Source organism: Pogoniulus pusillus, chromosome 18 (assembly GCF_015220805.1).
Source record: "Pogoniulus pusillus isolate bPogPus1 chromosome 18, bPogPus1.pri, whole genome shotgun sequence".
Classification (NCBI taxonomy): domain Eukaryota; kingdom Metazoa; phylum Chordata; class Aves; order Piciformes; family Lybiidae; genus Pogoniulus; species Pogoniulus pusillus.
The window spans coordinates 24096609-24124216 of record NC_087281.1 but is presented as its reverse complement, the minus strand read 5'-3'; the positions used below and the strand labels follow the sequence as shown (position 1 = coordinate 24124216).

Here is a 27608-nt window from a genome sequence, read left to right as displayed (position 1 = left end):
AGCCCCACCACTTGCACTGCCCCCGACAGGCTCTGAAACCGCCCTGCGGCCACAGGACTGGAAAGCCTCAGATCCTGGTTAGGGTCCCAATGCGCTGCCTCCCCGGAGTGGAGGAGTGAGGCAGCGGGTGACGGCTCCGGGAGCTCAGCGCAGGCCCCCGGCTGCAGGGTGACCTTGCAGCAGGACTGCTCTGCAGCCACAATAGGGGTAAGTCCTCAGCTCAGCAGAGAGGGGCTTGGAGCCGCCTCCCCTGTCTGGTACCCAGGGGGACAAAGCACGACAGGGACAGTGCTTCCTCTGCTCTCCGTGCTGCGCCTGCACTCTGCCTACACCCTGCCCTTACCTTGAGGGTTCAGCAGTTCTGGTGCCAGCTGATGCTGCCTGCAGCCTCCTTGCTGCCTGGTACCAAGCAAGGTGGGGGTTTCTTGCTGCAGCGACACCGGGGTGTGGAGGCTCTGCTGCCCGGCAGACTGCAAGCAGAGCGAATTTCAGAGCTCGGGCGCTGGCTGGGGCCGGCTGAGCACGGCTCCCGCTGGCTCAGCAGGTGGAGGCTGCATGCACGGGCGGATTAGCGAAGGGAGGGAAGTGGCTTCTGCCATAGGAACTGGAAGCACGATTCGTCAGTGAGTTGTAGCAAGGCCAGACCCCCGACGCCGGGAAGGAGGGAGGGTAGGCTGGAAGTTGCTAACCACCCCCAAAGGAGACAACGCAGCCCTTGCAAGGAGGGCAGCCCTGGGCACCAAGAGTGGTGCTGCAGGTGCCAGAACCATCTCTAGGATGAGGACACCTCTCTGGTGGCACACATCACATCACACTGCTGTACTGGACTTTGGCCATAGCGAGATGCTTGCTAAGCCCCCACCCAGGATGGGTTGGCAGAAGAGCCCTCAGCAGGGTGCCCTGCCTCCTCTGCCCCCTCCAGTGGGCCCCTCAGCTGCTCAGAAATGAACTGGCGCCTGCCCACCAGCTGCTCTGCTGCTATGAGTGTCTCGGCCTCCACCCCAGTCCAGCTGGAGGTGGCCCCCTCCCAGGGCATCTCCCCTGCAAGTACTGCCATCCCTCTCGTCTCTTCCCATTAAGGCAGTGCAGGCAGCTGAGCTTTTGCTGCTGGAGGAAAACAAGTGCTGAAGCCAAGAGCAATGGAGCCAAATGAAGGGTGGGAAGGCGCAGGGGGAACACAGAAGGCATATTCCCTGCCTGCTCGGCAGCACCCCTCGCCGGCATTTCCTCTCAGTGGAAGCACTGAGAATGCTCCTCTGCTGGTGCTACTGTTGTGCCCACCTCCACCTCACTGCTTGTCCCCAGCTCCAGAGACTGTGCGGGGTGGGGAGACAGGGTGGTGGGAGCATTTCTCCTCTCCCAGTCCCTGCTGCAGAGCTGGGCTGCAGCCAGAACTTCTATTTTAAGATCCACAGTGTGCATGAGAAGGCGAGGGGTGTGTGTGGCCAAGCCTTGCAGTCTGCTGAGGAGAGGCTCTGCTGCCCATGGGCCCAGAAACTTCCCTTTCCCCCTCCAGGGCTGGTGCATGTTCAAGGCAGCTTCTTTTTCCCCTTCGCAGTGAAGGCAGGCACCTGCCCGGTGTACACTGGCTGAAGCTATGCGAAATGCCTGGGATGCGGAAAGCCCTGAGGGTCCAACCACTCCTGTGACCCTCTCCATGGCACAAAGCACCTGCCAGTGACCTAGGTCTGTGAGAGAGAACGGCTGAGGAGGCCAGGCAGGGCTTCACAGGCAGGAGGATTTGCCCTTTAGGCAGCAGCTTCCCTGCTGAGCTCAAATGTCAGGGAAAAGGGGCTCAGCTGCCTCCTGGGATTAGCTGGTCTGGGTGTAGGCACAGAGGAACCAGATGGCTCAGGCTTCTCTTCAAGCAGGACTGAAGCCTTCTGCAGTGGTCCCCTACATCTGGTCACTTTGCAGAGAGCCCCTCTCCTCCGTCACTGATGAGTGCAACTGGAGGAAGAAGCTCTCGGACTAAGCATCTGTTCTGTTTTTTTAATAAAAACAACCCCCCCCACCCCTGCTTGTGCTGTGTGTTGGCAGGATGCCGGGGGAGCCAGTGGCACCCTGGGAGAGCACTTGGCGGGTGGGCAGGAGTGGGGCTCAGCACCAGGCTGAGGCTGGGGTGTTGTGCAGCCCTGGGGCAGGCTGGAGTGGAGCCACTTGCCACTGCCTGTCTCCCCTGGGGAGGTGGTGAGCAGTGAGCTGGTGCTGGGAGTGCAGATCATGCCAGGATGGCACCCAAGAGAAGGGTAAAGAGAAGGATGGGGCATTTCTCCCCTTCAGATGTGGCTCACTCCTTTTTCCCAAAGAACTTCTTGAAGACAGATTTGTTCTTGGGGCGAGGAGGTGCAGGGGTCTTCTCCCCTGGCACATCTCGTGGGCTCCCTGGCTGGGCCACGAAGGAGTGGCAGCGTGCCCGGGGCATGACTGGTGTTTGCTCCCCAATATACAGTGTGACTGAGTAGCTGCTCCCGGCCTCCACTGGCTCCTTGGGCACAGCCACTGGGGTAATCTTCCGGTAGGTGGCTGCAAGAGGGAGCAGTCAGCAGGGGGGCAGGGTGCCAGAAGGTGCTGCCAACCGCCCCCCCACCCCGACCCCTACCCAAGTGGAGGCAGCAGCTGAAGGTGCAGGGATGTGGGAGTCGGTGAATGGATGCTGGAGTAGCATCGCACCTGCCCTCAGGTTTCTGCAGGGACAGGAGCAGGGGTGCCACCTCCTGGCAGTGACAGTGAAACCAGAGCCATACCTGAGGTGAAGGAGTAGGACCTCCTCTTGTTAGCCACCAGCCCATAGTCATCTTCCGGGCAGCTGCTGTCCCACAGCCCAGGAGAACCCCTGGGTGACCACTGCTGCTTCCTGTGCCCAGCCCCATGAGCATCCTCTGAAGCAGAATGGAGACATATCACAAGGAGGCCACCAAAGCACAACCCCGTATCAGCCCCAAAGGGGACAGGGACATGTGTGGTTACCCGAGTAAGTGAAAAGAGGTAACTATGCCTTCCCCCAGACCCTACGCCTGTTCCAGGACTTCTGGCCCAGACACCACCTAGTTCAGAACTGACAGCTTTCAGCTTCCCCCAGTCAGGTCTCTTGCACCTCTCTGGGCTGGGGAGAAGAGTCGGAGCACAGGAGGAGCCCAGACAAGCAGGACATTCACCTGCTGCTGCCACAGCCCCATCTTCTGTGCCATCCTGGCTGCCCAGAGACCGCTGCAGGTGGGTGTTTGAGCGAGGTAGCACTACGACCTCTTGGCTCTTGGTGGTTGTGACCTGATGTTGTCCTTGGAGGTGGGAGCTCCTGGGGCTAGGGACCTTGCTGAAACTGGAAAGCAGCAGATTTAGCAAACCAGACTGTCCAGCCAATAGCCTGCTGGAACGACACACACCAGCAAGCATGGGAAGCAGCTGTAACCAAGACCCGGCTAGCGGGCTCCTAGCTACTCACCCTCCAGCACCACCAGCGCCCTCAACACACTGTGCTGCTGCTGCCTGGAAGTAATCCACTTCTGGGAATCCTAGGGGCACAGCAAACATCCTGCTGGGTGCTGATAGCACACAGGACTGTACATACCATAGAGCCAGCCCCAGTTCTGGATGCCTGTCCTTCATGACTAGCTCCCCTGATCTTCTGCTGTAGCGCCTGCTCTTGGTCATGAGAACCAGCCTAAGATTTCATGGTGAAGGCTACACACCTCTGAGTATGGGCAGAAGAGCAAGAAGGCAAAGCAGCATTACAAGTCTTCCTGCCTAGAGGGCAGGCAAGCAGTTTCCAGACCCCACACAGCAGAGGAGGGAAGACCAAGGCAGAATTACAGTTTTCCTGACACTGGCTTTTTGCTGCTGAAGCTCCACTGACGTCAGTCGTGCTATTTCTGATAATTGTGTATGTGGTGTGAAAACAAAGCCTCCCGATCCTGCCTGGCAGAGAACCGTGGTTCCAAAGCAGGTTAGGAGGATGTCTCTACCAGACAACGCTGTGCCACTTCTCTCTTGACCCCCCCCCTCCCAAGTACCAGAGGGCTTGGCAGGGGCTGTACACCCACGGTGACTGTATAGAGCCATCTGCCAGCAAGGGCTGCTCACCTGAGTTTTGCTGCAGCTTGAAGACCCATTCATTCATGAGGGTCTGGGAAGGAGCTCTCAAGAGGTACTCAGAGCCATCTCGCAGCCTGTGGGGATAAGAAGTCAGCAGTGAGACGGACATGAGGTGCAGACACCACAGCCCTGACCAGCTTGGGGATGAAGGGATGCAGGTGAGAAAAGGAAGAAATCCTCATCTGAGCACTCAACCCAGCTAGCTCTGGCCGGGGGTACTGACGTGTCTGACCCAGCAGGGGCAGATTAGGGAGGGCTGTGGCTCTGAGATCCTGGCTGCCCTAGGTTGGCATGACTTACTGAAGCCTGAAGCAGTTGGTCTTCTTGGTGTATTCAGCATCTGGGGTGCAGACCGCCCCAGAGAGGTTCAGGGGAAGGGCCACCACGGAGCTCTGTGCCACAGGGAAAAAGTAACAGTGAGGCCAGCAGGCTTTGTCTTCCCTGGCTGCTGAGGCAAGGGTGCCCCTGCTGCCAGTCCCTCGTGTCACCCACTCTCCTCCGCTGCACCTTGAGGCTGTCCCTGCGGTCCTGGTAGAAGCACAGTGTCTGTCGCATCAGCACAGCATGAAAGAGGCCCCAGGCCCTGCAGCTGGCCTGTTAGACAGAAGCAGGGGATAGCTGTGATGCCAACAGGTTTGGAAGAAGACAGGCCTGTCACTCAGGATGTCCCTCAGCTCTACCCACCCAGCACGGCTATCAGCACTGCTGTGCTAGTGTCGGCAGTGAAGGGAGGCTTCACTGCTGCCCCAAAATCTGGATGCCCCTTGCCACGTTCCAGCACCTCAGCCCCAAAGGACTCGCACAGACACACATGTACCTTCCTCCCTCCTGCCTGCAAGACGTGCTTCCTTTCCAGTGACCCCTCCATCATCTGAAACTCTGCTTTACCAGGAGGGACCTGCAAGAGGACAGAGGGGAGTGAAGCAGTGCTGGGGGCTCAGCCCTGAGACACACAGGGCCCATGTGATCTGTTCCCAGCAAATGATGCCAAAGTGGAACAGGAGAACAGGGGCTGGGCTGTTTTCAGGCTTTTGGGGTGAAGTGCTGCCTTGCTGAGGCTGAGGGCTGGCAGGGGAGTGCACGCTGCAGGATCTCCCAAATGCAGTACCTCACTCTGCATCACCCTGCCAGCTGGAGCAAGAGGGCCACTGGAGTCAGTAAGTCCCCAGACACAGCTCATCTCTGCTGGAGCAAGGAAGCCAGCTGCTGCCTAGCATGTCCCCCAAACCCCTGCCTGACCCCAAGGATGTCCCCCAGCCCCTGGCTCTCACCTTGTTGTGCTCTCTTTCCTCTTCCCCATGCCTCCGTTGATCCGAGGAGCCAGGGCCATCCAAGGGGACTGTGGACACCAGCTCCTCCACGCATGGGGACACGACTTGCCTGCTGGGGCTGCCACTACCACCGTGCCCCACACGAGGGCTCTTGTCTCCCAGTGGGCTGCGGAGGAGCTGGGTGGTGCTGGGAAGACTGAACTGGGCTACTAGCATGTTGTTGGCTGAGGAGAGAATGAGGGGCCTGCTGGTGGTGGCACTGGGGCTGCCTGCTGGCGGCCTGGGTATCTGTTGCTCCACTGCTCCATCCCAGATGGCCTGCAGCTCCTCCTCCTCTTCCTCAAACTGCCGGTGGGCAGGATGGCAAACACTCTGGGTGCTTGACTCAGGGCTGGGAGGCTCTGGGGACTCCAGTGCCCACTCAAAAACAGAGACCTGAGTGGGAGTGTCAGGGGACACTGAGGACCCTCCAGGCTGGCTGCTGCCATTTGACTGCTGTGTGCAGGCAGTGCCGAGAATGGCTTCTGCCCTGCCTGGGATGCCAGCAGGGGATGGACCAAGCTCTATCTGAGTGGCTTCATGATGCCTGGCCCTGCCATCCCGGCCCAGATGGGCAAACAGCTTATGCCCTTCCTGCTCGTGTGGCACACTGACACAGGACAGCTGTCTTGGCCTGAAGTCCAGGAGGTTTCCACTGGCACATCTGGGGTGCTCCTCCTCAGTGCAGTGTGCCCTTTGCTGGCTGTAGCTGGGGTTGAAACTCACCTCCTCAAACCATGTCCCTTGCCCGCTCTTGGAGGACTTTCCCAGCCTCTCATCAGGCTGTGGGGAGCTGTGCCCATCCACATCTACCTCCTCCTGCCATCTGGCTCCATGCTCACCTGTGGGCTCCCATGGCTTCACTTCCCTGCCCTGCTTCCACTCCTGCCCCTCCACCTCCTGCCACTGGGCCGTGGCCTCTTGGTGACACCCCAGGACCACTATGTCCCGGGGCAGCTCCAGGCTGAGCACAGAGCCCAGAGAAAGGTGGGGACAGGTAGTTTTTGGGCCAGGGACATGGGGACCCTGGGGGGCTGCCCCACACTCAGCATCGATGTCCCGCACCAGCGGGTTCCTGATGTAGAGCAGCAGCTCCCCAGGCAGAGGAGCAGCAGCAGCCGGCCCCTCTCTCCTCCGGCCGCACTTCTGCGGCCACGTGTTGCTGGGACCGCGGTGCTCCTCCAGCGTGGGCTGCGCGGAGCTGGCGCCCATGATGCCCTGCAGCGTCAGCAGCTGGGCCTGCTCAGCCCTCGCTCGCTCCCGCCGCTGAAGGCTGTTGAAGAGGGAGCCGGCGCCAGGCTTGGGCAGTGTGTGGGAGGCAGCTGGTGTCCCGCTGCTGGATGCTGGGGCTTGGCGGACAACAGCAGGAGGCCGCTTTGCACCGCAGCTTTTCCCAGTCTCTGCCTCTGCCTGGGGACACAGGGGAGAGAAACGTGACTCCCGCGGCCAGAGCCTCTGCCACCCCGCAGCAAACACCCTCCATGCTATGCCAGGGCCTCCAGGGAGCCAGGGCTGGGCTGCAGTCAAAAACACTGATGCACATGCAGAGCTGGAAGCAGCATGATTTCACCTCACCCCCGCCAGGAGCTGCTCCCACCTCAGTGCAGGCAGGGAAGAGGCAGACAGGCAAGGAAACCACTGCTCACGGTCGAGTCGCCTAGGTGCTCCCCCTGCCTGTGCCACACAGCTCTCCCCTTGGAGACACCGCTTGAGGGTGGCTCCTGACACAGCAGTCACTACTGCCCATCCCTGCCAGCCTTGCACCTCTCCAAGGCAGCACAGCAAGAAAATGCGAGGGCAGGGTCTGAGCGCAGTCCCTTCCAGCACTTTCTCCAGTTCAGTCACAGCCCCTCTGCTGCAGCTGCAAGGATGAAATCAAGGAGCTTTCCCTGCAGCCATGTCCCACTCTACCTCTGAGGAGGACTTAACCAAGCTCTGTTAGACCCTCACCCTGCCTTGATGTCCTTGAGCCTCTTCAGGCCCCTCTTGTCTGCCCTGGGCTACCCATCCTTGATGCCCAGCCACTGCTGCCCTCAGGTATTCTCATACACAGCCCTCTGTGCAGGCTCTCAGGCAACAAATGCAAGCCCCAACAAAATCCTGGGCTCTCAGCCTCAGGGTTATGAACCATGCAACCCAGAGTGAGCCCTCCCCTGAAACATGCACTCTCACAAACCCCCTTGGACCCTTCAGTTGGCTGCACAAGGAACTGCAGCTGTCTACCAGAAATGGGCACCAGCTCACCATGCCTCCCATGGGCACCAAAACCACTTACTTGAGGGGCTAAACTGCAGCCAGCCCTGTCTTGAGCTCCCTCCTCACATGCCCCATCACCCACACTCTGGAGACCACAGCACTGGGAGGGTTTTCCCTCTCCCAAGGAACTACCATCAGTAGGGCACAGTGGCACACCCAGGAGGGTTGGTAGCAGGCGGGTTCACGCCATGCAGCCGCTCTGCCCGGCATGCAGCCTCCACTGAGGACATTACCTCTTCCAGTGGCTGGTGAGGTGGCTTTCTCTTTCGCTTTAAACTACCCCAAGTGGTTCCTAAAAGGCCCTGGCAACGCTTCCAAAATGTTTTACAGCCTGAGAGTTTAGTGGAGGGGAGCTGAGCAGGGCGAGAGAGAGAGAGACAGAGAAAGTTGAAGGCAAAGTGAGCAAGAAGCCAAAGCAGGAGAGCACAGGCAAAAGGGATGGTACAAGCTTGTCCTCCGTCCTTGGGCATCGCTTGGCACTGGCACAGACAAACGTCTCTCTCCTGAGATTGACACAGCCCCATCAGATTGCTTGGAAATGGCCTGGGGAAGGTCTCAGTATGAGGGCTGCCCCACACTCCTCAAAGCCTGCTGGTCTGCATGGAGGCACAGCTCTGGGAAGCTGCCTTGGCTGCACAGCAGTGGCTGGCCCTGGGACAGGCACTAGGTGCTCCCCCATGGTTCTGCTCAAGGCACTTATCATGCCCCACGTACCGTCTGCAGTGTATCCTCTCCTGGCCACCCACTGCTGGCCACTGGCTGCACCTTTTTCTTCTCCCCCTTCTTGCCAATGCTAAGGATGAAGTTGACTGTCCCTTCCAGCCCACTGGGGCTCCGTGGGGCCAGCAGCAGCCTGGAGGTCTCAGCAGGATGCCAGATGATACCCTCCTTGGGTGGTTCCACACTGTGAGGTGTTGAGCTCCTGGGCTCCCTCCAGCTATGCTTCACCCCCGCTGGGCTGTCTGAGAGGGGTGACGCTGGTGGGAAAATAGCCGTTCTCACTGGCAGCTGTGACTCTGGTCTTTGCATGGGCTTGAGGAGGGAGCAGGCTGTGAACTCCACTGGACTGTGGACACTCTCCAGCTGCGGCTGAGCACGTGGGGTATGCTGCTCCTGAGGAGCAAGGCAAGAAAGGCAAGGTGGAGAAAAGGCTGCCAGAGCCAGATGCTTTCTCAGAATCATCTTCCCTTTGCCCTGCCAGAGCACCCCAAGGTAGTGGTACACATTCCTCCCCTACTTCTGCACAACCCACTCCACCTGGTGCCTCTGCCGCGAGACTGGTGCTGCTCCTCAACAGTCTTAACGTGGCTGGGTACTTACTTGCCTGCTGAGGGATGCACCCAAGGGGCTCTCTGTGTTCCTTCTGTCATCCTGCTTGCTTCCTGGGTCACGCTGGTACCTCTGTGCTCGCCAACGCACCAGCACCCAGCCCAACATGTTCTGCAGCTCTTCCAAGCGCTCCTTTATCTGAGGAGAGGAGAGATGCTGGGCATTTGAAAGGACTCCTGGCCCAGGAAAACTGGTCCTATCAGGGCACCTCTCTATTGTAGGAGGCTGTTTGGAGTGGGACACAGTCGACTGACTGACAGGATTCAGCATCTATTGCTGGGTGAAACCCCTTCCTGCCCTGAGCAGCTCAGGGCAGGCATGGCTGGGCTACTGCTCTGCATCTGCCCTTTGCTCCTCTCTAGTGACTCTCCCTAGAGGATTCTGGTGGGGTGCTGAGAGTTTCCCTGATTCCATTTCCCCTGTCCTTACTGTTGCACTCAGGTAGTGCTCCTCAGACACCAGCTGCTGTCCCGATGCTGCCAACATCTCAAACTCCTTGAGTTTCCCTTCAATCCTCCTCTCCAGCTCTTCATGTGGAGTCTCTGTGAGGCCGTGACTGCTTGGGCTTTCGGAGAAGATCTGAGCCCGTGTATCCTCCGTCCAGGAGCTGTGGGCATGTGAAAGGTGGGCTGAGAGGGCTTAGGAGTGATTCAGCCCCTCCTCAGCCCTGCAGGCCCAAGAGAAGCCATTCTCATGCTTAGAGATGGCTGGAAGCAGCTACTGGGGCAGCAGCAAGTCTGGCAAGATGCTGTGGGGCGCACTACAGCAGACAGCCCTTTGTTCCAGGCTCCCCGTGGTCTTGCCTGCCTGCAGCTCCAGTGCTTCCCATGTACTGGCCAGCAGCCACGCTCTGACAATGCTGTGCTCTTACCAGCTCCCTCCCATCCACCACAAAGGCTCATGGCCACTTACATCATGGCTAAGTAATCCTTGAAGAAGTGCCGTAGCTGGCTGGCCTGCTGCACTCGGGCCTGGGTCTCCTGCAGCAGCTCCTGCAGCTCTGCCCAGGCCCGCAGTGTGTCCTGCACCTCCTGGCTGATAGGGCACAGCTGAGCGGGGCAGAGCTCTTGCAAGTGGGCATCTCCCCTCTCCAGTTCCTTCAGCTGCCCCTGCAGGGTTTCTGACACCATACGCTAAAGATCACAATGCAGAAAAGGTTCAGGAATCATCCAGCTCCTCTGCACCAAGGCTGGGCTCCTGCATTCTAGGATACAGGGATGGAGAGGAGCATGCAGGATGGAGGGAAGTATGTGGGCACAGGGGCTGTGGGAAGCAGGGAGGGCTGGCAGAGTGGAGGGCTGCCTTGTTTCCCTGCTCTGCTCATATGAGTCACCTCCCCACTGGTAGGAAGATGAAGTGAGGTGCTGGCAGCTGGGAGCTGGCACACGTGAGATGATGCAAGCTTGCTCCCGTGGCCTGGCCTGTGCTGGCAGAGTGGAGCAGAGCAGGACAGGGCTCAGCTCCACTGGAAAATTCCAGCCCAGCCTCCTGCAGAATGCCAAGGCTTATGATGCCTGGGCATCCAGGACCCGGTGTCTGCCCAGGACAGCCCTAGCCAGCTGGGACACCTCCTCACCACCGACATGGCCAAGCACTGCACTCCTCAGGTCTCACCTCCATCTCCTGCTGCTGATTCAGCAAGCCCTGCAGCTCCTGGAGGTCCTTTTCACTCTTCACTGCAGTGAAGCCTCTCTCTGCTTGGGCAGTGTCATGAATCAGTGTCTCAGCTCTGCAGCGAAGAGCCTCCAGGAGTGGGGACACCTTTGCTACCTGGATGAGCAAGATGAGGAAGAGAGATAAACCCTAGCATGGGCCCCCCTGTGCCACCACTCACCATGTGGCTTCAGATGCACCTACAGAAGGGCAGGGCAGGGAGCAATGGCCACAGGACAGAGCAGGACAGCAGCCTCACACAAAGCGATCTCCACATATCCCAATGCCCTCATGTGCCGCTGGCACCAGGCAAAGTGCGGGCCCCATCCCAACTAGCCAACACGTCCAGCTCTAGCTGGATTGCCCAAATGCATCCCCAGATTCTCCTCTACATCCCCTACCAGGTGCTCCAGGTTTTCTGCCTCTGCTGCCACCTCCATGACTCGCTCTCGTTCCTTTGCTGCATCGTTTAGCATCTCCACAGCCTCCTGCAGTTCTCCCAAGGGGTGGCTTATGTCCTTGCTGCTTGGCAGCTGTCCAGCCTCGGCTGAAAGTGGGGGAAAAGACCCCTGGAAGCTGCGACGGCCACTCCTTGGCTGAAGCCAATAGAAACACTGGGCATGAACGAGATGGGAAGCAACTGCCTAGGCAGCTGGGCAAGAAAGGGGAACGTATGGGGTCCTCCAGCCAGTCACAGACCAACCCTTGGGCTGATCTCAAGTGCTGGACAGTCCTGAGACCGATGAGAGATGCCAGATCCCTCTGCTCACCGCTGCAGGTCCCTGCTGGCTCCGTGCTTCCTCCTCTTGCAGGTCCTGCAGGAACTCAGACAGCACCAGGGAGTCACGCAGGTCTGCTGCTCGGCGCTGCAGGGCTGTCTGCACGTGTGCCAACCTGTGGGGACACGAGCCTGTCATGGGTGCTGACACAAGCTCTGCACCTCCCTGGGGCAAGCATCCTTCTCCCTGCACCTCTTTGAGTGCATCCTTGGGATGAGCATCCTCTTCCGCACCCACCCCAGGGACAAAAGGGGGAACCTTCCTTTCGGACTCACTTATCCTCCACCATCTCCACCTTCCTCTGCATCTTCCTTGCTCCCTCTGGCTCAGCGGGTGGCTCACCCACCACCTCCTCCCGCAGTGCCCGGAGTCTGAGGCCGCACAGCAAGAGCTGCTTCTCCAGCTGGTCTGTCTCTTCCAGGTCTCTACGCAGCTCCACTGGGCTCCTCATGGTGGCTGGCTCTGACAGCGACTCAGCCACGGCTTGCAGCCACCGCTCAGCTTTATCCAGCTCCCCCACCAGCCTCAGTGCCTGTGGAGAACGTGGGGAGAGCATGGAGCCCATCGGCCTGGCTCTGAGCCACTCACGGCAGGAAGAAGCCATGCAGCCACATCTCTGCGGGTAGCTGGGCCACCAGTAGCACGAGGCCAGGCAGAGATGCGGCTGCTAAAGCTGCAGCTCTGGTCGCCACGGCCACCAGCCTCGCTGGCCTAATTCTCAGCAAGCAGCCACAAGTGGGGCATGCCTCTGTGCCCATCCCACCAGTCCTGCCTCCATGTACCTTATCAATTTCCTGCAGCACGGCACCATTCTCCTGGTGCTTCCTCTGCAGGTCTTCCCACAGCTCCCCCAGCTCCTGCAGCATGGCCTCCACCTGTGGGTTCCCTGGGCCCTGTCCTGGCATTGGTCGCTCCTAGGAGGCAGGATGGGCTGTTAGGACAGGCCTTACCTGCTGTATCCCCGCTCCTTCCCAAGGGGGCTCACCAAGAGCACAGCCCTGGCACTGGAGCTGGGATCCCGCTGTGAACGTACCGCCTCCAGGCTCTCCCCGTCCGTCAGTGGGCACGGAGGTACTCTGGGACCCATGCTCTCCTTGTGCAGGAACACAGTCTGCTGAGGAGCAGGGAGGAGATGATGCATTAGCACCCAGATCACAGATGGGCACGAGTGCACAAGCATGCATGCCCACGAGCAGCAAGAGCAGGTCAGGGAAGGAGTCCTCCCGACGATGGCTCCCCTGGCCAGGCTGGGAGCCAAGGGGGCTCTTGTGGAGACATTACTGTGTTCACTGCCTGACAGACGTCCTGCACCTGGGCCTCTGTCTGCTGCATCCTCCTTTCAGTTTCTGTTTCTCTCTTTTGCCTGCGGAGAGGGGGACAGTCAGGACTGCCATGTCCCCCTTACACAGAAGATCCTCCTTGCCCTCTGAATCCATCCCACTCCCTACAGCCATCTCCACAAGTCAGTACCTTCTGCTGTGGTCACTACGAGGGGGCTGCCCTGATGCTGTGGAGCCAAGGTTGCTCTTCTCCTCTGTCCTGTGCTCCACCATCTTCTCTGGCACATTCTTCAAGACCTATGGCAGGAAGGTTTCCATTCCTCCTTTGCCAGCTCAAATTGTGCATTGCTTTGCCTCAGGCCTGGCACTTATCACCTCCCATAACCAGTGGGGTGAGACATGCACAGCTTGGGCTCTGCCCAGCTACCAGACCCCTTTCTCACAAGCTTCCCCATCTTCTTGAGGCAGAGGCACCAGAGATGCCCAGAGAAAGGCAGTACTTACTGTGTTCCTGAGGTCTCTTGTCCGTTTATCTTTTGATTCCTTCCCCACAGCCCCACAACCACTATTGTCTCCTCCTGGCTCCGCACTCAGAACCGCAGCTTTGCCTGCTGGAGAACTGCTCACCAGTGGTGGGACCTTCTCTGACCTGGGACAGAAGAACAAGGGAGGCACAGGGGAGTAGAGGATGGGGAAAAGAGTGACCTTAAGTAGAGTTAGTGCCTCAGAGAGCCTGACAGATGCTAATCCAGGTCTTTCTCCAAGCCTCCAGCTCTAGCTGGGCTCATGATGGGCCGTGCCCTACCTCAGCACCTGCTGGAGCTGCACCCAACTCTCCTTAACATCTCTGTGCTTGGAAGTGACTTGGGCTGCCAGGCTGGGCTGCAGGCTGAGGAGCTGGGACACAGTCACATCCAGCATCTGGAGGAGAGAGAGCAGCCAGGGAGCAATGACAGGGCTGACAAGGAATGAGTCACTGCGGACATGGTCTGAGTGTGTGATGGCAACCCACCGTCACCCCTGCAGGGCATGAGAGGCAGCAGATGACAAGCTCGATCCCCTGCTGCACCCAGGGAGGTTGCTCCAGTTCATCACACAGGCTTGGACAGCACATATGGCTGTGGGGTGCTCAATGAGCCCCTAGCCCTGCTAGTGCCAGTGCTGACCCGAGAAGCTACACATCCTCATTCAGTTGGGCTCAGAGGACAAGACAGAGCCTTGCACTTACCATCACCTGGCTGGCTATGTCTCTGACATCCCGATCCTGGCACGGCTCACCCTCTCCTGGCTTCTCTACATCACAGACACTCCTCTGCTGTAAGAAGAAACTGCAGTCAGCAACAGAGGAGGACAGGGCCCCACTCTCCCTTCGGGCAGAAAGGGACACTTCAAAGCTGCACTTGTTGCCTCGGCTCCCCTCCTTACATCAGGCTTTATTCCCTAGCTCCCTCCCCAAGGCCTGTGCTCAGGGTGCTAGGACCACAGCAGCCCCCACACAGTGGGTGAGAACGAGGTGCTGCCTGTCTGGTTTTGCTCTGGCCATGCAACTGCCCCACAACAGGCTGACCCTGGCTTCAGTGCTGGTACCTTGGCATTGATGGCCCTGAGTAGGGTATCTGCTTGCTGGAGAAAAGCAGTCACCTCCAGGGCCAGCTGCAGAGCCTCATGGTGCTCCTTTAGGGTGCCCTGCAGCCGCAACCACCTGTGTGTGTGGAAATGGAGAGGTGGAAGGGCAGCCTGTGCAGAGCTGGGCCAAGGGGAAGCAGGTGGGAGGTTTAGTGTCCTGTTCCCAGCCCATGCACCCTCCACTCACGTTTTGTTGAGGTGCTTGCGCCGGGCTGCAATGCTTCGGCCCTCGCTTTTGCCTTGCTTCTCCAGCTTCTGGGCCAAGCTGTTCAGCTCCTTGTGCAGACTCTGGAACTGCTGCTCCTCCTGGCCCAAGCAGAGAGATAGACATCAGCATCACACCTCAGGAACCTGCTCCAAGCCACAGGTCCCATGGGGTTTGGGGTCTGTGGCACAATAGCAGCTTCCAGCAACCTCTCACCTGCTTCAAGTCAAGGATGCGGCGAGTAAGCTGGATCTTGTCCAGGCTCTCCTGCAGAAGGGCTGCTAGAGAGGGCTTCTTCTCCTGGGCCAAAAGAAGGCATGAGAAGGTGGGAGGACAGCCAGCCTGTCCCACTCTCCAGACCATGCTCCCAGCATTCCATACCTGGTGTCTGATCCATGCCTCCAGCTGTTCAGCCTTCTTGTTGAAGTCCTGCAGGCTCCGCAGACCCCCTAGAGCTTTGCTCTGGTTGGCAGCTGTCTGCTTCAGGAGCTGCCACTGGTCCCGCAACGCCAGCAGCTGCCTCTGCACCGCCTCGGCACTGGGGCTTGCCTGCCACATCAGCTGCTCACCCATCTGTGGGGCCAAGGGTTCCACTCAGAGTCAGGGGCTCCCAGAGACCCTCCACTGTGGAGAGCCCGGGGAGGTGGGTGCTGCAGGGAATGAGAGCCACGATGCCAACCAGCCTTACCTGGTTGAGCTTTATCAGCGTGTTCTCGAAGTCCTTCATGTCCCGCTGCAGGGTCTGACCCACCTCCTCCCAGTCCTGCAGGCTGCAGCCGTCCTTCAGGTCCCACAGCTTGCCTCGCACCCAGCCCTCTGCCTGCAGCGGGGGAAGATCCACATGGCCAGGCACCTTTGCCAGAGCCCCAGAGGCACAGCTTCAGAGACCCAAGCCCAAGCCCCTCCAAAGCTGCAGAACGGACCAGAGGAGACCTTTCTGACTGACAGCTCTGCTGCTCCAAGTGCCAACGGGCCAGCAAAGGGGCTCAGGATGGCATCAGTGGTCATGGAGATAGGAAGATGAGTGGCATCTCACCTCTTTCTGGCATCTGCCCAAGCCCAGCAGGAGAAGCCAAGGCCCCCCAAGGCAGGCCAGACTGGGGGTGTCTGGGTGAGATGTCCCTGCATGACACACCTTTTCTCCCTGCTCTCCAGCGTAAGCACCCATGCACCCTCCCCAGCATGGCATGGAAGCAGTCACCCGTGCCATCCCGGTTCCCACGCCGCTGGGGAGGGCCAGGGGCTGGGAGGAGAAGGATGTGAGATGGGAGGAGCATGTGCACGTGGGGAGGAAGCAGGGCCCTGGTGCGGGCTGACCCCCTCTCCCTGGGGCCGACAGCCAGGGAGAGGCAGCCAAACATGATCTCATGCCACAACCATGGCTTCGCTCGGGGCCGGGAGTTCAGCCCTCCCTGACGCACACCCCACCCCAGAGCTCACAGGAAAGGCTGCTTGTGGCCTCCCCCAGTGCACTCCCCATGAAGATCTTTGGGTTGGCAGCCTGGCTGGCCTGACCTGCATCATCTCCCGGTTGAACTGGGCTACCAGAGGGCTTGGGTCGAGGAAAGGGGCTGCTCCCGCGCCGCTTCGCCTACTGCTTCTTGGTGCTGCGGTGGGCTCCTTGCTTTTGGGGCTCTCTTTCCGAGGTGATGGAGCCAGGGGTCCTGCCAGCTGGGGCAGGCAGAGGTGAGGGGTCAGTGTGCCATCCCGGGAAGCCTGCCCGTCGCCTCCCAGGAGCGCTTCACAAACCCAAATAAAGCATGTCAGCCCGCCTCACCCCACTCCTTCAGAGACATATTTGGGCTTCTCTCCCAGCATGCCAAGTCATAGCTCTGCTCTAACAAGACCCGGGTTGCCAGAATGTCTCTCATCCCTAGGTCATTCCAGGAAGGCTGGATGGCACCTGGCACCTAGGCGGGTCCCTGTGCCCACTTTGGAGGTGGACGTGGCACTTGCTGCCTCTACAGCCTGAGGCTTTGTGTCTCTGCAGGGGACAGGGGGACCTCAGGGCAGGTCCTCAATGAACTCAGCCTGTCAGTCCTTCAAGGGCACTTGGAGATACCCATTTCCAAGCAAGTGGTGGTGGAGGGGCAGAAAGCTCAGCATCTCCCCCAGGACTCAGCCTCACAGGTGGCCCGTGCTGACAAAACTCTGCACCAGGGCTCCTGCTAGGGGTGACAGTGAAGGTCAGCCAGTGAAGGAGTTGGCTGCTCTCCAAGTTCAGCCCCTGGTGCAGTAACACAGAGCCAAGGAGACAGCACAGCCATCCAGAGACTCACTTCCTAACCTGCTGCCCAGGAATGGGCATCTGACCGCATAGTAACTGGTGGCAAACAGGAGCCTGACCATGCTCAGGGGAAACCCGAAGGTGCAGGGTTCACTGCTTGCTCTCATCACGCAGAAACTGCTTGTGGGGATAGCCTAGGGGCAGCCCTCCCACCCCGAAGGGGCTGGGTGTGAGCTGCCCTGAAGGCTCCCAGGCACCCTTGAGCCCACCAGGGCACAATTTCCCAGACGCCTGCAGAGCAATGGGGCTTAGGCTCTCTAAGCACTCTGGCATGAGCTGCCCTGCTGACAGCATGGCAGTTGCTTCTCAAGGCCTTTCTGCCTAACCACAACAACTGCAGAAATCCCCTGTCTCTTCTTTCTTTTTCTTTTCTCTTTTCTAAATAGCAGTGCAGATTCTCAGGCCCTTCTGAAGCTCTGGAGTCTCCAGCCTGGTGCCATGGCCAGGGCAGGGTGAGTCTGCAATCCGCTTTCCTTAGAAGTGATGGAACCTCGGGGGGCTGACCCTGCCGCCCTCTCATGCCTGGCTTCTCCCCTCTCATTTAAAGTGACAAGGTTCCAGTCATGCCCAGGCAGACCACCAGTGGCTGCCCTTGTTTTGTCAGCCGCTTGCTGTGCCCCTGGGTCAGAGCCTCCTCAACAGAGAGGGCAGGGGGACATACCATGTAGGAGGGGGAACCTCTCTCCACCGCAGAGCAGAAACTACCAGCCCGGGGGCTCCCAGCCTCCTGATGCTTGTTCTCCACATCCACATCCTTTCTGAGGAAGACCTAGAAGAAGGCATAGCTGTGAGCCTGAAAGTGTTTGACCATCCCAGCAGCCAAGGGGGTGGAGGAGTATGCATCTGCTTCACCCTTGGCCAGAGGAGGCTGCTGGCAGTACCCAAACACTGCCTGGCCAAGCTCTTGTAAATCCCTCCTCATGCATCCAGGCCAGGCACCTTTGAGCACCATCGGCAGCTCCTGCCATTTATTGAGCAAGAGGCAAGAGCTCCTATGCTTGCTTTGCTCAGCACTTTCTCCATTTTAGGTCACACACTCATCCCCTATCTTCCCCCCTCCAAAATCAGCAGAAACTCATTCAGTAATCACCACTGGCTTCTGGTCATCTAAGGATGCTCAGGGTGAGAGACCTTGCCCTCCTCCAGAACAGCACATCAGAGGCACAAGGCCCTAGGAGGATATTAACTCCACCAGCAAGAACCTCAGTCACCTCAGCTGCCAATCTCTGACCTTGGTATAGCTGGAAGGCAAGAGTTAAGGAGGTAGCTGGCTCACAAGGAAGGGCTCCCAAAGGATGGCAGCAGGAGAAGGGTGGTCCAGGTGATGTAGCCAGGCACAGGGAAGAGGTCCAGCATGAAATCCATGTTACCTTATCCTTAATGGAACTGAGCCCCAGGAGGAGAGGTGCATGAGATTGACAGGATCATCCACAAGGGCAGTCATTCTCATACTCTACAGATGGATCCTTTCTTGGACTGTCAGATATAACTGGCCAGTTTTAGGACCTTCTTCCACTCCCACCTGTGGCCACCTTGTCAACAGCTGTCCAAGCACGGACAAGGCATCATGAAGCAGTGGGCAACATATACTGTTCTGATACCCCCTCCTGTGAGACCATAGCAAATGGGGTGGTGAATCAGCCACAGGCAGACCCAGCCTACCAACACTCAGACCACTTCAGAGTGGGGACAGTGTCCAAGAAGGAACCAACCTAGGCAAAGTAGGACTCCACCTCTACAGGAGTGCAGAAGAGTGCCAATGTGGATTGCAGCCCCAGCACTAGAGCTGCTGTCCCCAGAGAGGTCCACAAACACCTGACAAACATAATCCCTGGAACAGCAGCACCGCTGCACCCTTCCAGGTGCCTGCAAAGCCTGTTGGAAGGCTGCAGGGGACAGACCACCACAGCATGCCGTGGTATCTCATCCCGAGCAGGAAGAGTGGGACAGGGAGTGAGGCTGAGCGGGCACAGCTAGAGCCAGAAGGCATTTTCCTGCCTGACTGCACGTGAAGGAGGTTGAGACGTGTGGATGCCCCTCTAGGGAACAGTGGGAAGCTAAAAGTAAGCTGTTTATAAGGCATAAGACCCTAAGAAGCTTCTCCTCTAGGCAGCAGTGTCCCATGCTGACTGCAGCCCACAAGACCCTGCCCAGGGCCAGCCACGGGAGACACACCTGCAGGTGACATGGAGCTTTATTTTAAGTCTCCATCTCATGATCCATCAGCTGCATGAGAACAGGACTGCTGGCATAAGGATGACTTCATCCTTCCCACAGAGCAGTTCCACTGGGACTGCCCCCACCCCCAGTCCCTCTGACTGGAGTTGGGTCCTCACTCCAGCAAAAAACATTTGCAGAACCCAAGGGCTGGGAGAAGCAGCACTGCCTTCCCGGGGATCTGTAAGGGGCCATGTCAACTGCTTCCCTGGGCAAAGTCACGCATGGAATGAGTACAGCTGCTTCCTCCGGGAACGCTTCTTTACCCTGCTAAAAGCAAAACCAGCACAGCACACATGCTTGCCACGTTCCCATGAAAGCGCAGGTGCCAGTGATTGCCCATCAGCAAGACGAGTGGGGGCAGCCTCCCGGGTTGCACTGTGTTCACGAAGGACTCCCTCACTCCTGCAGGGCAGGAGCCGGGGCAGAGGCTGTGGCCCCGCTTGAGAAAGTCCTCACGTCACCTGCCCGGGGGACAGTATCCCCTTCTCTCTTCTGGCTACCTTCCTACCTAACACACGTGGCCCTACGCGTCCTCTTCCTCCCAAAGCTCCACCTTGCAGCCTGCACCCCTCCCCACTTCCAGCTCTAGCACCCACCCTCCCATCCCCCCCCAGGCCGGACAGGCAGGATGGGCCAATCCTGGCAGCCTCCCAAGAGCCCCGCACCAAACCACTGTGCCTAACCCTCACAGAAAAGAGGGGACCCTCATTCCGACGATGCCCCTTGGGCTGCGCAGGCTCCGACCGCCCAGCGCGGAGGAAGCGGCAGCCCCAGCGAGGCCGTGCCTGGCCTTTATTGGCAATGAGGACGAGGGTTTGGCAGCAGACAGTGAATCTCTCTCTAGCGGCTATCCCGCCGGGAAACCAGCTGTTGCGGGTCAAGGTTAGACCCCAAGGAGTTCCTGCCTGCTCTTGCCAGGAACAGCGAGGTCTGCGAGCTGCCTTCCGCCCCATCCCAGCCACACAGGGGGTCTCCCGAGCGCCAGCACTGACGGATTCAGGCTTTTGTGCCTGAGCGCTCAGATGTGGAGAGTGGGGTGCTGGGAGCCCTGGATCCTGCTCCTAGCCTTATCCCAGCTCTATCTGGCCGTGTGGCCCTTCATGAGTCACTTCCTTTCTCCCGGCCTCGGTTTCCCCTCTGGTAAACGGGAGAGCAAGTTCCCAGCTCCCCGCACATAACGGCATTACTGCAGGCGTCCCGAAAGCTGAGCCTGTCACAGCTGGCTTCTGGGGCAAAACTTTTTTGGCTTATTTTAGCGCCAGGCAAACCTTCAAAGACCTCCTGCCCTCCAGTCTGACGGTACAGAGGAGTGCGTGGGGGGAGGCCGGAGGAAAAGCGGCTGTAGCGAGTGCTGCCTGGAGGGCGCGGGGAGAAGGCAGCAGGGGTCCCCTGCCCAAACGCTGCCTCACCAGGAACGGGGAACTGCAGGGAAGACCGGGGAAAAGCACGGTGCAAGGGAGGGGAAGCACTTACCTTGAACTGAGCTTTCCCTGGCCTGCTGTTATTGTTGTTGTGGTTCCTCTGATCGCCGGTTCGGGCAAGGTCCCCAGGTCCCCCCGCGTCCCCCGCGCCAGCATCCCCATGCCAGTTGGACAGCGTGATCTTCTTAATGGAACGGGCGAGAGAGTTGCGGGTCAGCTGCTCCTCGTCGGTCCCTTCATCGTCGCTGGGGCTGCGGGGCTGGCCCTCGGGAGCGGCAGGGTTGGCGCGGGTTTGAGCCAGGTAGAGGGAGATACGCTCGTTGAGGCTGCGGCGGAGGCCGCGTTGGCTGTCCAGAGCAGAGGCGAAGGCGATGCCAGGGCAGGCGTCTCCGGAGAAGTCAGCGGCACACTTGGGCAGCGAGAGCTTGGTGCTGATGGTGAAGGGCTGCACTTTCCTCGCCGTGCTGCCCGACATCCTCGCCCTCCCGCCGCCACCGACGGCCAGAAAGGCAACCAGGGGCCCCGGCTCGGGTACCGTGGGGCGAAGCAGCAGCGCGGGGTCCCCGCCTCACCAGACCGCGGGTGATGGAGACCGCCCGGGAGACGCCGGCTCCTTCCCCAGGGCGGGCGGGCGGCGGGGCCACCCTTTGCCGCAGGGGCGCTCAGCGGGGCGGCCCCGCGGCCGGGGGCAGCGAGGCAAGCGGCAGCAGTCCGGCTCCCATGGCCGGAGCGGCGAGGCGCGGGCAGCCGTCGGCTTCGGCTGCCTGGGCGGACCCTCCCGCCCCCGCCGGGGCGCGTCCCCTCCCCTGCCCGTGTTCCTCCTCTCGCGGCGGGCAGGGGAGGCGGCAGAGAGCCCGGGTGCTCTAGCCGTGCCCTTCTCCCCTCCCTTCCCCGGCCGGTTTCAGTCGTCCACCTTCTTGCGGAGGTTGAGAAGGCAGAGCAGGCAGGTGAGCAGGGCCTGGCGGCTCTCCCGGGAGCGTAGTCGGCGGCCCAGACGGCGGAGCGGCGGCAGGAGGCGCTGGCGGGCCAGCGGCAGCAGACGGGCGAGCAGGGCGGCCAGCAGCGGGGCGGGCAGCGGCGGAGCGGGCATGCTGCCCCCCGAGCCTGTGGGAGCACCGTCAGAACCCTCCGAACCCCCGCCCTGAGGCGCTTTGGGGGATCGTGTGGTGCCCAGGGGCTCCTCACACTTCGAATCTTTCGACCCGAGTGTGGTGCTCGAGGTGTCCGCATACCTCTGGGAGCGGGGGGTGGGGGTGCGCGCAGGGAGAAGCACTGAAGGGCACCGCTCTCCTCCCCACCTCTTTCCTTGGTCATTCTTACCTTGCTTGGATTTATTCCCGCTCCGGGAGGCTGTTCAGCTCTTTCTTCCAGAGGAGCCTGTGCTGCTCAGCTTCTTCCACGTGGATCTGCCACTATCCTAAATGGCAGGACCAGCTCTAGGGCAAGGGACAACAACAAAACCCCAGCTGCCCATTTAAATGCCCCCTCCTCCCAGGCCAAACACATGCTCCCTGTAAGTGATACTGCTTCGTAGCTCAGGACCCCATTTGCTGGGGTAGCAGGGCTGGACAAAGAAGGGGGGTGAGGGAGGAACAACACATGCCCACCACAGAAATATGGGCTGGCAAGACAGTGTCCTGCTTCACTACAAGGCTTTGCAGAAGCCCCTGAGCAGATAGACAGGTCCAAAATATGCTTGCTTGTCATTGTCTGCCAGTGTAAGCAATTGCCACTCTGCTTCCACAAGGGCCAGGAATGCAGTCCAGACAGACTGACAAGGAGAGTGGGCAAGGGATGCCCCTAGGCATGGAACACTGAGGAGCAGATGGGCATTCCCATGGGGAAGAACTGCAGTCTGGCTCCATGCAGGGTTCCAGAGCAGCTAGTAGCCAATGTCCCATTCTCTCCAACTGTGCTCCCAAGCTGAGCCTGCTGGGGTCAAGTGGCCAGGGTTCTCCAGACCAGCAGAACACAAGCTAGCCAGCATGAGTGGGCAGGCAGGAAGGTCCATGGCTCATGTCTGTGCCCTTCCGTGACTAACCTTTGTTTTGTTGTGGTCCTGGTGACTGTATTAATTTCCTCCCCTTGTTGTTCCCTTCAAAAACCCTGTTAGGGCCCTACACTTGGCTCCTGCCAAGCAGAACTTAGGAGAAAGAACACACACAAGGGACTGAAAGCTGCTATTCTGTCTCCCAGCCTGCCTGATGCAAGCTGCCCCATGCCCAGTAAATCCCACCCAAGGGCAGTTAGTTCAGCCAGAGTGACCTTTCCCAGCCCTGTGGATTCCTCTTGGGGAGCCAGCCATAGACAAGGAAAGTGGGCTGGCTGTGCCTCATCACAGAGACACCATGTACAGAAACCAGAAACAGCTCCTTGAGGGCTCAGCTGCAGACTCAGGAGCTGCAATGGCCCAACACTGATGTTAGCTACTTGAGATAGACCTGCAGGAGCCTCCAGGGCTTTGGGTCTACTGCCACCAGAGGACTTCAGCACAGCTGCACCACTCTACTGAGTGCTGCCACTATGGGGAATGAGAAGAACCTGGGCAAAGGAACCAGGAGCCAAAGGCTTGCTACAGCTCTGTTAGAGTTTATACTTCCCTGGGAAGGAGCTTTCCCCCTTTTATCAGGAAGGCAGTGTCTGGCCTGCTCTTGAGACTCCTGGGTCTGCTGTGTTGTGTTCAACCCTGGAGAAGTTGTTGCCTCATTTAGTACCTCAATTTTCCCAGCAGTACAGACCCAGTGGGAATAGCCTCTCCCTCTGCAGAGGGCTCTTGCAGTGTCCCACCTCAATGGCCGGGGATGAAAAGTGTAGTGTCACTGTTCAGTGATACTGACTGCAGTGATGGAGAAAAGTGGAGATCTTATTCCCCAGGGAGTCTTACTGGTCCTTCAGAAAAGGTCTGGTTGAGCCAAGAGAACTGCATATCCCACCATACCCCTTGGGGGAATCACAGGGAGCAAGAGGTGGTGGCCAGGTGCACAGGCATTTCGGCAGAGGTGTTGCAGCATGTTTCTGGGGGAATTGCATCTGTGCATTTTGTGGCAGAGATGCACAAGGGAGGCGATGGAAAAGTCCCTTGGGAACAGAGGGACTTCACTGTGTAGCCTCTGCAGAGATCTGCTCTTTCCAAGGGAGTAAGCACAGGTAAGGGCAGGAGGGGCTGTCCTGCTGTGAGAGCCAGGTGCTTGCAACATCTCAGCAATGGATGGAAAGCAGGGCAGGGCTTGTTTGCCAAGCTCTCGGGATCCATAGTGTTGCCTGTGCCAAAATGCCACACATTACCAAAGGTCAGGGGTTTTAGTCTCCTTTCAGAGCTGGGCAAAAGCCTAGGGAGCTGAAGTGACTTAACTCTGCTCCTCTGGTGTTTCAGGCACAGAGATGGGAAGAGAATACCACCTCAAAAGAAACAAAATCCCTCCGGTATCTACTTGCAAACCCAAAACTCATGGCACTGGAGTGCTGTGTGCCTCAGTGTTCCCTGGGCCAAGGTCAGTGCTCTGCCTCTTAACTCTTTCTTGCCTGTCCATCTCTCTTCACCAAGGAGTGCAAAATCCCTCACCAGGTGGCTGCTCCTTTTTTTGCTGGGTATGTATCAGGGCCACTTCCCTTCAGTCGTGCATTTGCGTTACTGCACTGATTGCACAACCACATATCCCCTGTCAAACTGCCAGGGAGGGCTGAGGTACACTTCCCAAGGCCAAGCTGGGACTGCATACGCCTCTGTAGCACTTGTGTGGCTCAGGTAGTCAGTCAGCAGCAAACAAGTGGCAGGATACGCTCCCAGTCAGCATAAGGTGGGTGCAGCATCCCAGGAAGCCTGCAGAGCACCACTGACAATGGGAAAGCCTTGGTTGAGGCAGCCGAGCTGCAGGGTCTGTCCTCAAGGTGGTGGCAGGACTACGCAGAGCTATCCTCTTGTTCTCTCCTCCCTACGGTCCCAAACTCTTCAGGATTCGGCTTGCCGAAAGCCCAGCCCCTTCCTCCTTGCTGCTGAGCTGCGGGTGAGCTCACGGGCCACACATCCTCTGGGCAGATCCGGGGGCTGGAGCCGGGGCATCTCTGGGAGAGGACAACACTCTGGAATGCCACCTCAGAGGAGGCACGGCTGGAGGATCAGGCGTCTCGGACCTCCAGCTTTGGGCAGGATACGGCTGTTCTGCCTCCTGGTATGACCCTTGTTGGTTACTGCTGCCTATCAGCCGGGGAAAGTCCTTCTGAGCATCCCTGTGACCTCCAGCCCACAGGCAAAGCTGGCGTGGGCTTTGAGAGTGGGCCAGATCTCTGGCCGCTGCTTCAGGAGCACCCAGTCTGTTCCTAGGACAGCACGTCTGCTTTTGTGGCTGGGCAAGGCCCTTGTGCCACTTCGGAGGCAGGTGCCAGAGACAGAGCGAGCATCGGCAGCTGCCCACGTTAAGTGGCTGTTGTGTGGTGGAAGCTGCCCAGGGCTAGGAGGGAGCTGGCGCGCTGGGAGGAGGGCGCAGCCTCCGGGCATCCCTGCCACAAAGCCTGCAGGATTCGCTGCAGTTCCTGTGCCGGGCGTGGCACTGGCAGCTGAGGGGAGCGGGGCGGGGGCATGAAAGGCAGCCCAGAGTCCTCTCTTGGAGGAGATCCTACCCATCCGGCAGAGACCTGAGAGAGTGGTGGTGCTGGGCACAGCAGTGGCACCTAAGCACCCGTGGCCTCACAGGAGGAATGCACCACTCCTGCCGGGGAGGGACGCAAGTGCTATAAATAGTTTGTTTGACATCCTGCGGCCAGGCGCTGGAAAGCCCCAGCCTGTGCACATTCCCTGCGGCTGGCACTGGGACAGCAGCTGGTGAAAAAGGCCAAAGCCAGCAGCTGCTGCTCAGTGCTCTTGTGCCCCCCTCGAGTCCTCCCACTCCTCTTACACGGTAGCTGAGCCTGTGGCATCTCTCGGCACTCATGCCAAGCCTGGCCAAGTAGGTGCCAACTCTGCACTGGTGTTGGTACTGTTTTCTGGGCCAGTGGTGTTTGCAGGATGCTTCCACTGCCTGACTGCTGGAGCCGGAAGGGCGAAGAGGATGGGGAGGGGTCTTTTGTCTGCGGTGGCCCTTACAGCAGCAGGAGCTCTTCCAAGCTTGTCTGCAAGCTGCGAGGCCATGCTGGTGGCAGCTGCTGTCCATGTACGTGCCCTTGGCTGGAGCTCTCCCCAGACATGGCTGGGGATGCTGAGCTGAGCCACAGCCCCCCACCTGCTGGTTCTGCTCACACAAAAGCTCCTTGTGCCTATGGGACTGACATTCCTTCAGCTTCAGGCCTGGGGCACAGTGAAGCACAGAGGAGGGGGAGATGGGGCCAGGGCCCAGCTGCCAGAGCAGCTGTTGGGGCCAGGTGTGGATGGGCTGCAGTCCTGGCCCTCCCTCCCCCATGCCTGGAGAACGGACACCAGCAGCTGGTGGGAGAGGGGGAACACCCACGGTGGGCAGGTGGCTTCAGGCTGCAGGAGGCAAGAGCATAGGGGATGGAGTGAAGAAGAGGACACTGTGGTACGGGGGAGCAGGAGCAGTGGTGCTGTGCACTCACAGATGCTGCCTGCCCATCTCACGCACGTCCACCCAGTATGGACCTGTGGGAAAGGTGGGAGCTGGCTGGCATTTACTAATGCCATCGCAAGGCAAACTGAATTCAAAGAGCAGTTTTGGTCCTATGTGCCCTCCAGTCCCTCTTGCTGGTATTTAAGACTCTTCTGGACCTCCTCCTTTACAACGAGGGGAACAAGACAGGCTACTCTTTGTGGCATTAGCTGGCAGCTGGGGACCCCTTAGCTGCTACTCTCCCTGTGATACTGGCATGCCAGCAGCTGGGACCAGTGAGAAAGGGATCTGCCAGCTGGTGCCTGGGGCAAGGCAGGGGGCTTCTGGTAAGGCTAGGCTGTGGGCACCTGTCATCCCCAAGCCAGCTTGTCAGTGTGCCCTACAATCAGGCCTGTGTGTGCATGATGAGGCCTCACAGCTGGGAAGCAACGACAGCTCTGCAAGCTTGATCCTGTGTCCCATCCCCACCTGAGCCCTTGTTTACCAGGGTCTTTGGGGCTGTAGGAAGGAGTGGGGAGCCTGAGCTGGCAAGCCTAAAGGTACACCCCATTCCACAGGAGGTAGCTCAGTTCATAGGTAGCCAAGAGTATTAACAGCTCACCTCCATGAGGCCCTGGCAAGCCTCCAGAGGGGTGGCTTGGGGATTGCTCCCTCTTGCCATTGCACCTCAGCTCCCCTCCATGTTCTGAGACAGGTCAGCTTGCCCCAGAGCTGAGTGTAGCCCCACTGTGAGGAAATTGGTCCCAGAGCTGGGCTGGCACAAAGGATGTTACCATGAGGGATACTGAGATGCTGAGAGGGGCTAAGTTGTCCTAGGGCACTCCTCTTCCAAATGCTGAGCACCCCTGGGGCCATCTGGGCTGGTGCTGTCCTTCAGGGGTGTCAGCAAGGGGCAGGATGCACACAGTGACAGGCAAGCCCTGCTGTGAGCCATGTAGTCACTACCTGGCTCTCTGCTTGTTTTCCTGGAAGCCTTTGGCCTCCAGCTGTAACTTGCATGACCACAAAGGAAACAGGGAGAACCCTGACCTCCCGCAGCCCCTGCCCAGGGTCACATACCTCCTGTGGTCCCTTTCCTAGGCTCCAGAGCTCCAGGCTGCCCTCCACTCCCACCTGCCCCATGGTTAACTCCATCCTATCCAGGCAGACCTATTTTCCTGCCCCCAGCCTCCCTAAGATGAAACTTTTCTGTAAAGGCAGGCCTTGGCTCTGCAGTCAGCAGAGGCACCTTGGCAGGAGGCCACTCAGGGCAGCAAACTGCGACCAGTGTGAACCTACCCCAGAGCAAAGTTTATCAGGCCAAACCCAGCCTCACTGGCTGTCTTCAGCTGCTGCCAGGCCACTGGCAAGGCAAGGGGATAGCCAGTTTAAACTCCTCTAGATGTCTGCAGAGCAGAGGCAAATGGCAGTGCCCTGGGGAGTCCTTTGGGATGCTGTGGCCAGACCCAGGGCTGCCCTAGCTAAGCAGGCATATGGATGCACTCCAATTCCTGGGGCACAGGATGGAGTGAAGCTGCCTTGGGTCCCGTGCCAGACCAGCACTAACAGTTCTCTTTCCTCCAACACCATGAAGCAAGCATTGGCATTTT

At 59.1% G+C, this 27608-nt stretch overlaps 2 protein-coding genes across 10 annotated transcripts in view; both read right to left on the bottom strand.

The window, feature by feature from the left end:
- SLC29A1 (solute carrier family 29 member 1 (Augustine blood group)) overlaps positions 1 to 540 on the bottom strand; it is a 35962-nt gene extending 35422 nt beyond the window's left edge. Inside the window, exon 1 of the mRNA XM_064158813.1 lies at positions 344 to 540. The gene's annotated coding sequence lies outside the window, so the exon portion shown is untranslated. The remainder of the gene's footprint in view (positions 1 to 343) is intronic.
- A 1438-nt stretch (positions 541 to 1978) lies between these two features.
- Positions 1979 to 21343, bottom strand: LOC135183612 (uncharacterized). Of its 9 annotated transcripts, none has more exons than XM_064158802.1 (33): positions 20514 to 21343; positions 17482 to 17589; positions 16049 to 16204; positions 15222 to 15353; positions 14915 to 15106; positions 14750 to 14833; positions 14516 to 14634; positions 14290 to 14404; positions 13931 to 14017; positions 13508 to 13623; positions 13207 to 13351; positions 12893 to 12999; positions 12704 to 12785; positions 12408 to 12536; positions 12205 to 12336; positions 11698 to 11954; positions 11414 to 11537; positions 11045 to 11257; positions 10605 to 10760; positions 9903 to 10123; positions 9420 to 9597; positions 8982 to 9128; positions 8376 to 8774; positions 7895 to 8014; positions 5367 to 6815; positions 4913 to 4993; positions 4603 to 4689; positions 4396 to 4487; positions 4084 to 4169; positions 3446 to 3515; positions 3159 to 3322; positions 2748 to 2882; positions 1979 to 2526 (listed from the first exon to the last, which is right to left on the bottom strand). In XM_064158802.1, the coding sequence occupies exons 1-33, from the start codon at positions 20934 to 20936 to the stop codon at positions 2291 to 2293; spliced, it is 6342 nt and encodes a 2113-aa protein (XP_064014872.1). In that variant the 5' UTR covers positions 20937 to 21343; the 3' UTR covers positions 1979 to 2290. The 9 variants fall into 9 exon arrangements, with proteins under 9 accessions (XP_064014872.1, XP_064014875.1, XP_064014878.1 ...); XM_064158805.1 differs by having other exon boundaries at positions 11045 to 11239; XM_064158808.1 differs by having other exon boundaries at positions 12456 to 12536.
- Between the last annotated feature and the right edge of the window lie 6265 nt (positions 21344 to 27608).

Coding starts and splice junctions, on each gene's coding strand:
- LOC135183612 (XM_064158802.1), bottom strand. CDS start 20,936: ATGTCGGGCAGCACGGCGAGGAAAGTGCAGCCCTTCACCATCAGCACC. Junction 14,405..14,515: donor CGCAAGCACCTCAACAAAAC/GTGAGTGGAGGG, acceptor CCACACACACAG/GTGGTTGCGGCTGCAGGGCA. Junction 4,488..4,602: donor ACCGCAGGGACAGCCTCAAG/GTGCAGCGGAGG, acceptor CCTGTGGCACAG/AGCTCCGTGGTGGCCCTTCC.